Here is a 13,303-nt window from a genome sequence, read left to right on the forward strand (position 1 = left end):
GTCAAATGGTGCAACAGAGTAATCATTTTATAAATCCTATCAAAACCAGAATATGAAAGAAATGCATGAGTCTTATGTACTTCCTTGAAAAAAATCAAACTGCAACTCCATAGTGAGATCATCCCTGCCCAATCAATCTCTTCAACCCCTAAGGCCATTCACTCTCTATTATATTGCAATGTTCTATTTCCTTCACAGAAATAGAGAACAGTACAATTAACAACTAATACTCATCTGAAATAATGGAAGCTCAAAAACAATGAATGACATATTCAAAGAGCAAAACAGAAAAAATACATAGACATGATCAACCAAGACTTCTATATCCAGCAAAACTATCCTTCAAAAATGAAGGTGAAAGAAGGGCATTCAAAGATAAACTATGAGGATTAGAACTTATAGCTAGCATACCTACTGTATAGGATAAACTAAAGGAACTCAAGTTAAAACAAAATGTATGGATATATGAGATACATATATACATGGAAAAGAATGAAGAGCACTGGAAATGATAAATATGTGGGTAAATATTAAAGAATATCTGAATATTCTTTTTCTTTATCTTATTCCTTTTACATCATATATTAGTCAGCCCAAAGGGTGCTAATGCAAAGTACCAGAACTCTATAGGCTTTTATAAAGAGTATTTGCAGTAGAAGCTTTCATTTACCAGGCCCTCAAGAGTCCAACTCTAGGTACCACAAGAGGCATTTCTCACCCAAAGTCTGTTGCCGTGTGTTGACACAAGATGGCAGGAGATCTCTGCAAGGGTTGAGACTTCTTCCTTCCTCTTACAGCTCTGTGGTCCCAGCTTCTTCCGATCTCAGCTGTAGGCTGCCATAAAGTTCATCACCCTCCTGGGGCTCATTTCTTTCCAGGTTCAGCTGCTCTGTTCTCTCTACAAGGTCAGCTGTAGACTCTCAGGCACATCTCTCTTCCTGGGCATGTCTATGAAACACTATCTTCCGGCATATCTGCTTCTGTATTTTCCTTCTCTGTGTATTTTATTCCCTGTCTTTGATTGAGCATCTGTTTATATAGCCCACAGCTGTATACTAGCTGTAAGCCAACTGTAGACAGGGACTCAAACTAAGTCATCCTAATGATGTGGTCAAATAAAAGCCTTAATCTTCATTTAATAAATAAAAGTGAAGCCTCTGAGTCTAATATAATATAATATGCCCAGAGGAACAGACCAGTTTACAAACACAATCCAATATCTATTTTTGGAATTTATAAACAATACTAAACTGCCACATGCACAAATACACATATATACATACACACATTTATATATAATTAATCTATAGCATAAAAACACATAAAAATAGCACAAAAGGGGGGAGGAAATGGAGTTATATAGGAAGAAACAAAATTGTTATATTCTACCAATATTAGGTCAGTATTGATCTGAAGGAGGCTAGGATAAATTAAGTTACAAATTGTAATATTTAGAGCAACCACTAATTAAATAACTCTAGAAATACATTTTCAACATCAAAAGAGGAATTAAAATGTGTGCTAAAAAGTATTTGTTTAATACAAAGGAAAGTTTAGAAAGGAGAAATAGAGAAACAAGAATGACGTAAGACAGAGATAACAAAAAAGCAAAATAGTAGACATAAATCAAGCCAAACCAATAATTACATTAAATGTGAAACTATGCCACTTTAATCAAAGGTGGAGATCATCAGATTTTAAAAGTGTGAGTACCAATTATATTTGTCTATTTGAGACATATTTTAGAATCAAAGGCAGAAACTAGTTGAAAGTAAAAGACTAGAAAAGATGTACCATGCAAACAGTGAACATAAAGAGCTGAAGGGGATAAATTAATACCATACAGAATAGTATGTAAGCCCAGAAATGGTACTAGAGGCAAAATATGTCATTTCATATTAATAAAATGGTCAATCCCTTAGGAAGATAAACTATTATAAATGTATGAACAAATGAAATTAGAACCCCCAAACACTGACAGATTAAAAGGAGAAACAGACAATTCTTCAAGTATAGTTGGAGATTTCTAAATCCCACTCTCAAATGAAAGAAAAACTGAGCAAATAAAATCACCGATGATTTAGAAGACTTGAATAACCCTATCAACCAACTTAACCAGAATTTATTAAAACTCAATACAGCAAAAACAGAAAGCATATTCTTTGCAATTGTCTATAGAAAATAATGAAGTATAGTCTATCTGATGGGGGGGGAAATGACTTGATAATAGGATTTAAATCATTCAAAGTACGTCCTCTCACAATAAAGAAATTAAATTAGAAATCAACAGACAGAAATTTGGGAAAACGTGATATTTGCAAAATAAAAAGCACAATTCTAAAGAACCCATTAGCCAAAGAAGAAATCACAATTGAAATCAGAAAGTAATTTGATATGAAGGAAAGCAAAATTTATAATATAAAGGACTGGCTGTAGTTTGCTAAAGGCTGCCAATCCAAAATTCCAGAAAAAGTTGGCTTTACAATGGGAATTTATTAGGTTAAAAGCTTACAGTACTGAGGCTGTGACAATGTCCAAATCAGGGCATCATTACAGATGCTTTCTCACTGAAGGTTTACTGCTGGCAATCTTGGACTCCTGCCAGTGGCAAGGCACAATGACAGCTCTGCCAGTCTTAGCCTTCTCCTCCAGGCTCATTTTCTCCCTGAGCTCAGCTGTGGGTGATCAGGCACATGGCAGTGTCCACTCATCTCACCTCCCTCCTCTCTCCTCACTGCTTGAGCTTCGGGCTGATCTGTCTGTGGCTTTTCTCTCTCCTGGGTCCATCAACTTTTGGAGGTTTCTCTCTGTCTCTGTGACTTTTTTTTTCTGTGTCTGCAGATCTTTATTCTTCCATTTACAAAGGATTCCACAGTAAGAGGAGTAAGATCTACCCTGGTTCATGCCCTACTGAAGTGATGTAATTAAAAGGAAGGTCCCTTTACTGAATCTAATCAAAAGATCCCATCTACAATAGGTTTTACACCCACAGGAATTGATTTGCTTTAAGAACATGCTCTTCTGGGATCTACCTAGCTTCAAACTGTCAAAAGACTATATTAGAAAAAAAGAACGATTTCAACTCAATAATTTAAGCGTCCACCTTAAGAAACCGGAAAAAAATAAGGGCAATTTAAACCTAGAGCAAGCAAAAGAAAGAAAATAATAGAGATCAAAGTAGAAAACAATGGAAAACAGAAAAATAGAAAAAATTAACTAAAACAAAAACTGATAAACCCTTAGTAAATATCATCAGGAAACTAGAAAGCAAGAGAGGCCATGAATTTCCAAAATAGAAATGAAAAATGACACATCACTATTTACACTACGGAAATTAAATGGATTATATGGAAACATTTGAACCAACTTTATGACAAAGAGCTAGACAACTTAAATGAAAGGAACAAATTCCTAGAAAGATACAAATTACCAAAATTAACTCAAGAAGAAATAGAAAATCTGCAGTACTAAAAATAGGAATAGATCTATAATAAATGAAGTAAAAGAATTAGACATTGAAAATTACCCCAAAAAGAAAAGCTCAGGTCCAGATGGTTTCATTGGTAAATTTTTTCAAATATTAAAATAAATAGTACAAATCCTACACAAAGTCTTTCAGAAGAAGAAAGGGAGTAAACACTCCCCACCTCATTCTGAGGCCAATGACCTCACAAGAAAAAATTTAAAATAAAAACAAAAAATATTATATACTAAAATCTCTAAAGAACACAGATGCAAAAATCCCTAATTAAATATTAACAAATCAAATCCAGTAACAAATAAAAGACTTACATACTAGGACCAGGAGGGATTTATCCCAAGAATTTAAATTTATTTCAACATCTGAAAATCAGTGCAATACACCATATTAACAGAATAAAAGACAAAACTACACAATCATCTCAATAGATGCTGAAAATAGACTTGATAAAATCCAGCACCCACTCATGTTAAAAAGTTTCAACAAACTAGGAATAAAATAGAACCTCCTCAACCTGATTAAGAACATCTACCAACGACCTGTAGCTAACATCATAACTATAGCAAAAGAATGAATGCTTTCCTTCTAAGTTCAGAAAAAGGCAAGAATGTCTACTCCCACCACTTCTATTCAATATTATACTGAGGTTTTTATCTCTGCAAAAATGCAGAGAAAAAAATTAAAAATATAAATAGAAAAGGAAAAAGGAAAACTGTATTCCCAGACAAAATATGCCCCATATATGCAAAACACCTCAAAGAATCACCCCGCCCAAAATTGAACTAATAAATGAATTTAGCAAGGCCATAGGATTCAAGGACAATATACGAAAAGATAGTTTTATTCCTATATATTGGCAATAAACAATCCAAACATAAAATTAAAATAAAAATTCCATTCACAATAACATCAAAATGAACAAAATACCTAGGAATAAATCTAAATATGTGCAAGACCTGCATGTTGAAAACTACAAAATATTCTTAAGAAAAATGAACAAAATACATAGGAATAAATCAAACAAATATGTACAAGACCTGCATGTTGAAAACTACAAAATATTCTTGAGAAAAATGTTAAAAAGATCTCACTGAGTTGAGAGAGACACCATCTTCATGGAATGGAAGACTATTATTAAGAGAGCAAAAATTGACCTACAGTTTCAATTCAATCCCTATCAAAATATCAGCAGCTTTTCAAAAAGTTGACAAGCAGGTCCTAAAATTTATATGGGAATTCAAAGGACCAAAAGAGACAAAACAATTTTGAAAAAATAACAAAGCGGGACAACTTACAAGACTCCATTTCAAGGCTTACTTTGATTAAGTTACAGTAACCATGATATTGACATATTGGTATAAAGTTAGACATTAAAAAATAATGGAAATGTGTAGAAAATCTAGAAAAAAGTCATGGTCACTTTGTTTTTTGACAGTTACAAAGGCAGTCCAATGGACAAATGAGTCTTCTCAAAAAACTGTGCTGAGACAATCGGCTGCTCGTATTTTTTTTAAATCTCAAGCCCTCACAGCATACACCTCACAAATTACCTCAAAATGGATCACTGACTTAAAAACTAAAATTATAAAACTCTTAGAAATAAATCATCAAACTTTTATTAAAAAAAAAAAGGAAAGATTCTGTTATACAAAGATTTCTTGGCTATCACACCAAAATCATTATCCATAAAAGAAAACATTGATATCAAAATTTAAAACTTTTGTTCTTCAAAAGAAAATATGAAGGACATGAAAAAATAAGCAACAAATTGGGAGAGGAAAAAATATATATACATATATATTTGAGAAAGGACTTGTAACTAGAATGTGTATTTTTTAAATTTACAACAGAATTCAAAATAGGCAAAAATTAAAATAGACGTTTTAGCAAAGAAATAATACCAAGGGCTAACAAACACAGGAAAAGATGATCAACATCATAAGCCATCAGAGATGGGAAATTGCAACCCAATGAGATCCCATTTCACACTCATCCGACCAGACTGGCCATGATAAAAAAAGGTACCAAGTGTTGTTGAGGATGTGAAGAAAACTTGAGCTCTTACACATCACTGGCAAAAATGTAAAACAGCACAGCCACTTTGAAACACAGTTTCGCAATTCCTTAAAAAACTAAATACACCGTATAATCCAATTATTACACTCCTAGGTATCTATCTAGTACAGGAGTTTTAACAAGGGGCCCCTGAGCTTGAATTGAAAGTAATTATTCTTTTGGGAACATGTAAGTGTGGGTGTGTAAATACTACACAGTATAGTGTGGACTTAGTAAGGAACCCATAGTTTTCACCTGACTGGTAAATGGGTCCATGGAACAAATAAGGTTAAGAGCCCCTGACCTAGGAGAAATGGAATTTATCCACACAAACCCTTGTACACAAATGTTCATAGCAGCATTACTCAGAAGAGCCAAAATCCGGAAATAATCCAAATGTCCATCAACTGGTGAATGAATAAACAAACTGTGGTATATCTATGCAAGGAACACTATTCAGAAGTAAAAATGAACAAACTATGGTTGAGATACATGCTACAACATGGATGAACCTCAAAAGATTTAAAAGGTAAAGTGTGATTCCACGCAATTTCCAACTAAAAGGACTATTCCCACTTAGAACCTACAATGCTAAATAATGTCTGACCTCTGATATGAGGCACCTCCCATGTAAGTTTAGGACTGAAACCTTTCCTGTTAACAAAAATTAAAATGTGGAAAAATATATACCTTGAGCATATGGATCACTTTTAGGAATGTATAATTCACTGTGTAATTATTTACAGTGGCCCTTGACTATACAGTTCACAGTAACTCTACTGTAACTTACAGCACTATACAGGGACTTTAGCATTATAGGCATAAAAAATAAGAATTAGGATGAACCTCAGTAATATCTCCATCAAAATTCCAATTTGTTCCACATACTTTAAAGGCAGGTAACAGATTATGGACTATGTATAAAAGAACATAGCATTGCCCTTTATTAGCACCATATTTTAAGTGGAAAATGCAATTTCTCAAATAAACAGTATGTAAAATTGACGCCAAAAACAAGGCAGTTCATGGTCAAGGAGCAGTTCTCAAGAAATGTGGAAAACTTGATTTTTTTAAAAATCTCATTTATAATTACAAAAAGCAAGGAAAACTCCAGGTACCTTTGAACAAGTTTACTGCTATGTTTTGTAATGCTAATCTGTAGAGAAAGCCCTAAAATAAGTGGTAGTACAATATTTGAAATTCCTTACTATAATGTTATGATCTGAACAAAGAAGGAATGTTCACACTTTTGCAAACTGAATTACATTTAAGTTGATGTCAAATAATATATTCTTGACAGCCATATGAAACTTGCCTTTCAATGGATGCATTATGGTAAGATTAATAAATACATTTAAAACTTTCCAATCATCATGTCAGGAAAAGATGGCCACATGTCTAGAAAAGGTAAAGAGCATTTTGGAAATTTATTTGATCAGGGAAAATAAGGGGTTAATTTCTACATTCTCCTTTTCAAAGTACTTCCCAGCATTTGTTTTACAGCTTCTAATTTATAGGATGAATGTGAGTTATTTCTAAGGATTAAAAAAAAAACATGTTGTTGCTGTGTTTTTCCTCTGTTCTGACCCTGAGAACAAACGTAAAGATGAATAACAACGTTATTGCTCTATCCTACAGATGATACATTTCAAATGCTGGGCTGCTTCCACAGTATTATTAAAGTTCTCTGAGGCATTGCTACCAAGAAAAAAAATGTCAAAAGAACTCATGTTATTTACTGTTTCTCAAAACCCATCACTGCTTCAGGTTGTGCCTAAGCCAACCAGACCATTTTATCTTGGAAGTCACCGGCACAGCAAAATCCTGTAACCAGTGAAAATGAAGGCTGTTAGTAGACACAGGTAATAAAAACTTAATTCCAAAGCTTTAATGAGTCTGAAAAGGAGACCATGGATTTTTAAACATTTATGGCCTGTAAATAAAAAGCAGATGCACTCAGAGTTCCTAAAGAATTTGTGACAAGTGGCCTTCTACTCTATCTTTAGGACACAAGAAGCAGGTCCCTAGTCATATTTTCTGGAGTTAGAAGGGCTTGATACTTTTCCAAAATTATTAAATTCTCCAGGACTTTCTTTCAAGAGGCAAGAAGTGAGGAGGGGAGTAGATAGGAGGATGTTACAGGTAGAAAGGGACCATAATAATCACAGTAGAAATAATATTAATAAGCATTTATTCGACATTTAATTCTGGACCCAAAATATGCCAAGAATTTTTCATGGATTATTTCATTTAATCCTCACAAATCATCTTATGAAGCAGGAAACCTAAGCTGCCAGAGAATTATTTTAACTTGGTCTTGCTAATAGGAACTGCTTTTCACAACTGAAAGGTCAGGCTCCCCTCTGCCTCTCTGTAACTGCATGTGAACTCACTGCATAATAGGGATGGAAGAAAGCTTAGTGATCAGTCAACCTCATATGAATCCACATATGTTCAATGTGACTTGTAACGGGGTAAAAATATATTAATCATTAGAGTAGGTTCCTTCATTTCCAAATGAATAAATCTGAGGCTCAGAGATTACAGGACTTATTAAGGTCATGGTTGTCAGAGGTGCCACGTCCCATACACATGGTGACCTTATCTTGCAGAGAAGCAAGTTATGTGCCATTACTCTAACTTCTAACAACCCTATCTACAAACACAGTCCACCCCATATAAAAAGCATTGGAATCTACATCAATGAGTTAGGTCTATATGCCTAAATTTTAACCCCCAAACTTTTCATTGTACCTCATCAACTTTCATCTCAAATTTACCACAATACCAAGTAACTCAAAAGATCAATGTTATAAACTTCCAAACTCTCAAGACAATTTTAGATTTGAATTGATCTGAAATTTTAAAAAAAACAACTACAAATTAATATAGGCTCCTCATTCAGTCTTAATTATCAATGCTGAATTCTGGTTCTTTGTTTAAATAGTAACTAACTCATTTATATTTAATGTTTGATATCTGATGAGGAAAGATGATGATAAAAAAGTAAGTTGAACTTAAGGGTAAATGAAAACATGGGAATTCCATATGGAGAAAATAGAAAGAGAGAGAATAGGTGAGGCATGGAAGATCACTTAGAGAAGATGTAGAGGAAGCAAAATGATGGGATCAAACCACATGATCCCAACTGAACCACCTGGTTGAACCACCTGGAAGAGATCATTCTGACATTAAACCTCTTAAATCGAAGCCTTCCACCTACTACTGCATCAGATGCCTCTCAGTGACATCCATGCTACTGGTAACCAACACACATCTTCAGAGCTCATTATTTCAGAATGAAGACATCAGTTCTTTGGAGGCTGGGATGATGATTTTCTGTTGATTGGAAATTCAGCAAATGGCTCACAAGAGTGGCTTACCTCCATTCATCCAGTTAAACTGACTAACAGCACAGGATGACAGTGTTCTACCTCTGTTCATACAGTTAAACCAATGACTGATGGCACAAAATGACAAAGATGATGGTTGGTCACGAGCATTATTTTTCATTCTGCAAGTGGGTTACTGCCACAGAGCTGCTTTACTAGCTCTAGATTTAGGTTTTTGTTGTGTGTTTTTTTTTATGGTAGGAGTGGTGGTTGTTGGCATTAAGTGCAAAGTCAAAAAGAGCTAATTTTTCATTAAAGCCTTCACTGGTAAACTGAGGAATAAATACCTTAAATGTTACTTAAATGCATTTACTTATTAAAGGCAACTAAAAAATACATAGACTTCAGAAAACGAGTTATCTATTAGCAAGAATAGCTATCATGGGGAAAATACTATCAAGGTCAAATTTATCAACAGAAAGATAATTTTTAAACTTGATTTTATGGTTCTTCTTTCCATCTTTTAAGAAACTATTAATTTAGACTTTGGTGATGTACTAATTCAAATATATTATCCATCTAGTTAAGACTCCATATTAACAACTATATTGACTGGTTTTAATTTGGGCCAACTGTGAATTCTCAAATATCCCATTCTGGCACACCCAAGTGAGTAAGGATAAATGAAATAATAGGATGAGAGGATAACTATCCTTATTCTAACCCAAAACCCTGTCTTTTGCTTTATTTTAAAACTGCTACTTAATGTTTAAATTATAATTTCATCTTCTCCATGAGCACAGTTCCTTATTATTGGAATTGGCAGGGGGCCTTGACATTTGAGTCATCATTTCATTATGTCTATTTCTTACCCTGGTATACAAATTAAATAGAAATACAAGCCAAATTAAATATATCAAAAAATCTAAAGCAGTAATTTTAAATTGAAATAATTTTTCACAAGTCTACAAAATGTATAAAGCAAATAACAGTGGTAATAATACATTTTAGCTCAGGCACATTTTCAAAAGTACTAACATAATTCTAAAGGCCAAAACTGTTTCAAAACTTCTAGGCAAATATTGTCCTTCTGGTAATCAGAATTGACAGTTTTAATATACCCCAAATTAAAAAAAGAATAATTTTAGTTTTAAACCTGCTAAAATTATAGACAAAAATATATATTTAACAAGTTTTTTCCATTCTAAAGGACTTTGAAATGATTAACAATTATAGAATGTATATATAGTATTCAAATATGAAGAATATTATTTAAAACATCACTGTATAATCAAATAATAAGAATTTGTTTAGACTAAAATATACAAATGTGCCAATTATATACATTTAGGCTTATCTTTAAATCATTCTAAATCTTTTTAAATCATTGAACTATATGGTAAAAACGTTACTGAATGATTTTGATAAATTATCTGATTCAATCCTGCTGAACAAATGTTCATTAAATATGTTGTTTAAAATACTATCCCAAATACTTTGTTTAAAAAATGGTAGCACAACATCATAACATTGTGAACATAATTAACAGCACTGAAATATATATATCTGAATATGATTGAAAGGAGAAATATTAGATTGTATACACGGTAAGAGAAGAAAAAAAATTTTATTAAATCCATGGAACTACATTACACTAACGATGAACCCTCAGTTAAACCATAGACTATAGCTATTAGTACAATTATAAAAATATACTATCATCAACTGTAATACATGTTCCACACCAATGCAAGATGTTAATAAAATGGTGTAATATGCGAATACTGTATTTTATGTATGATTATTCTATAAACCCATAACTTCTCTAATAAAGGGAAGAAAATCTCCATAAATTTCAAAATTATAAAAATTAACCAATTATGAAACTAATGTATAAAATTCAGAAAATGTCTTCAGCTCTGTTTTCAGGAAGCTATTTCCTCAATTATTTAATTTAGTATTCTACAAAAACATGTGTAGGTTGTTCATTCACTGAGTTTTTATCTGTTTCTTCAACTCTCTCTTCCTTGAGCCCGGAGCAACCTGTTCATTTCTAAAAGTCAACAGCTTCCACAAAATGCTTGGGAATAAGCTCAACAGGTTTATTTATGCTGATGAAAAATACTGAAAAGAAGCCCTACTGGAAACTGAATGACTACTGGGAATTATTTTTCCCTTTAAACCTAAAAGTATATTACCAAATATCGAAATAATTCTGGCTGATTTTTTCCTTAGATTTATTATTTACTTTAATGTTGGCTTTTTAAAAATATTTTACCTGAGAGCCCAACTCTTTTAAGATTTATTCCTTAGTTCCTTTTTATTGTTTATTTATCACTTATAACCCTTATCTTTTTAAAAGGAATTTAAGCAATCCAAAATAAAGATACTTAATAGTTCACTGTAGTCTTTCTTAAGGAGTGAACATGTTCTGCAGAAACAAGTCTCTATTTCAATACTAAAATTTAACTGGAAGAGAGCTCTTGAGATATAGAGACAGTTAATTTTCCAACACTTAGGGGGAAATTATTTTGCATATTAGGGCAAAAATAGGACGTAAACCAGATGTTCCAAGATTAAGAAATTTAGAGGAGAACACATTCAAAGAACAACTAGCTTGTAGCCTATATGTATTTAAAGACAAGGCAATTAAGCCCCATCAATGTTGAAGTCACAAGCTTAGAGTTTCTCTCCTAATTTGATTTCAATCAGTTGGAATATTAATGGATTTATAGTATCAGGTTCTTAATGAGTCCTATCATTTCTGTAATTGCTATGGCTAGTATTAATAAATGTCTTCTTTTTATATAATGAAATAAATTAACAGATGAGGCAGACTATGCAAAATTACTGGGAGTGGGGCCAAATCTTTTTCCATACATCCAGGGACCAGTAATTTTCTAAATGACACTTAAAGCTCTCTTGCCTACATAATTACAAGTAGAGTCAGCATGTAATTTACTGAAATAATTATCCACTCTTCTAGCCCCCCTCACCCATCTCAAGTCTTTGGCCACTTACCTTATCTTTACTTTCAGTGCCAGAAGCCTCGGGCTTGGTCCTAATCACAAACGGGGTGGACAGTCGCAGCAGGACCCTTTCGAAGGTGGCAGTAACTTTTGGGGAAACAATCTCGAAGCAGTCCTCAAACTTGAGCACTTTGTGAGTGTCACAGCGGAGCTGCTTCCTTAGCCCTTCCCCCAGCTGGAGGACTGCCATGTTGGGGTCAACCATCAGGTGGAAAGGAAAGGCTCTGCAGAAGGTGTTGATGCTAATTCTGAGGTCCGCTGGGACTTGGGAGGTTCCCTGTGGAAGGTTCTTCGTGATATTTGTATTTGCACATTCTCTGATAAGGAAAGTAAGACAGCTACAATTGCCTGGGTTTGAACCATCAGAGCACAGCTTCTCGTTGGCAACAGGTTCCACTTCCACATCCAGCCGGTAGATTTTCTTTCCTGCAGCCTTAATCATCCCCAGCATTGCAAAACCCACGACATGGTGAGGGTGGAAGTAGTGGAGCATCAGAGAACCTTCAGGGAGCTCTTTGCATAGGAAAGATGGTGACTCCAGAGTGGCCTGTTTTCCAAAAGAAGTTCTAATATGTTCCAACAAAGCATCAAAGCCGTTAAAAAAGTCCTGCAACGTGCCACCTACAGCTCGAAGGACTCTCTCGTTTTCATCAAAGCATATATTAAAGAATTCCTCACCAAATTTTTCTTGGATTTCCTCAAACTTCAAACCTAGAGGCAAATGGGAAGCAAATGTTAATCAAGTATAGTATAAATAATTGAATTTACAGCTCTTTTAATTGCATACCAAATGAGGCTGCCAGGGAGGGAAGCAAAAGAGGTATTTCTCTGAGGCTCACAAATTTCCCAAATGAAATGAGTTATTTCATTCATTTTGAATCAGAGAAATTACATTTCAGTTTATCTTCTGGATGCTTCTAAGATGTTAATGAATGTGAACTTGTAAATGCTGCTAATCTAGCTGTTCATATTTTTCTTTTCAATACTCACCACTTGCTGTAATTACATCTCACAATAGTATCTTTTCTTTTTCTTAATGATTTCACTCACCTTACAGAAAACCCAGTTGGCTCTGGATTTATATCCATCCATATTACTATCTTACTTCATATCAAAGGCATTCTAAGTGGAAATAATGAAACAGAGAAGGAATATATAGCCCACGTGTGGAGAATGATATCAGATTATTTAGTGGAAACAGAGGGGCTTAAATTAGGAGTCTAAGAAAACTTCATACAGATCAGCTAGACTCCAGGGAAAGAGAGAAAAAACAAGGAAAGAAAAATGGTGGAGCAGCCAAGTGGAGCAGGAATCTGACCAGATGGAGTTAAAGGTCTTGTTAAATTTCCTGGGTACATACTCAATCCCAGATGCTCTGACAAGAGGAACTTCACCTTCTGACAGTG

The 13,303-nt window shown here is 33.8% G+C and overlaps 1 protein-coding gene across 1 annotated transcript in view; it reads right to left on the reverse strand.

Moving 5' to 3' along the window:
- Positions 1-13,303, reverse strand: part of GUCY1A2 (guanylate cyclase 1 soluble subunit alpha 2) — a 332,065-nt gene that overhangs the window by 245,120 nt on the left and 73,642 nt on the right. Inside the window, exon 4 of the mRNA XM_004470863.4 lies at positions 11,890-12,608. Within this exon, the coding sequence (XP_004470920.2) occupies positions 11,890-12,608 (719 nt within the window). The remainder of the gene's footprint in view (positions 1-11,889; positions 12,609-13,303) is intronic.

This window comes from Dasypus novemcinctus, chromosome 27, assembly GCF_030445035.2.
Source record: "Dasypus novemcinctus isolate mDasNov1 chromosome 27, mDasNov1.1.hap2, whole genome shotgun sequence".
NCBI lineage: Eukaryota > Metazoa > Chordata > Mammalia > Cingulata > Dasypodidae > Dasypus > Dasypus novemcinctus.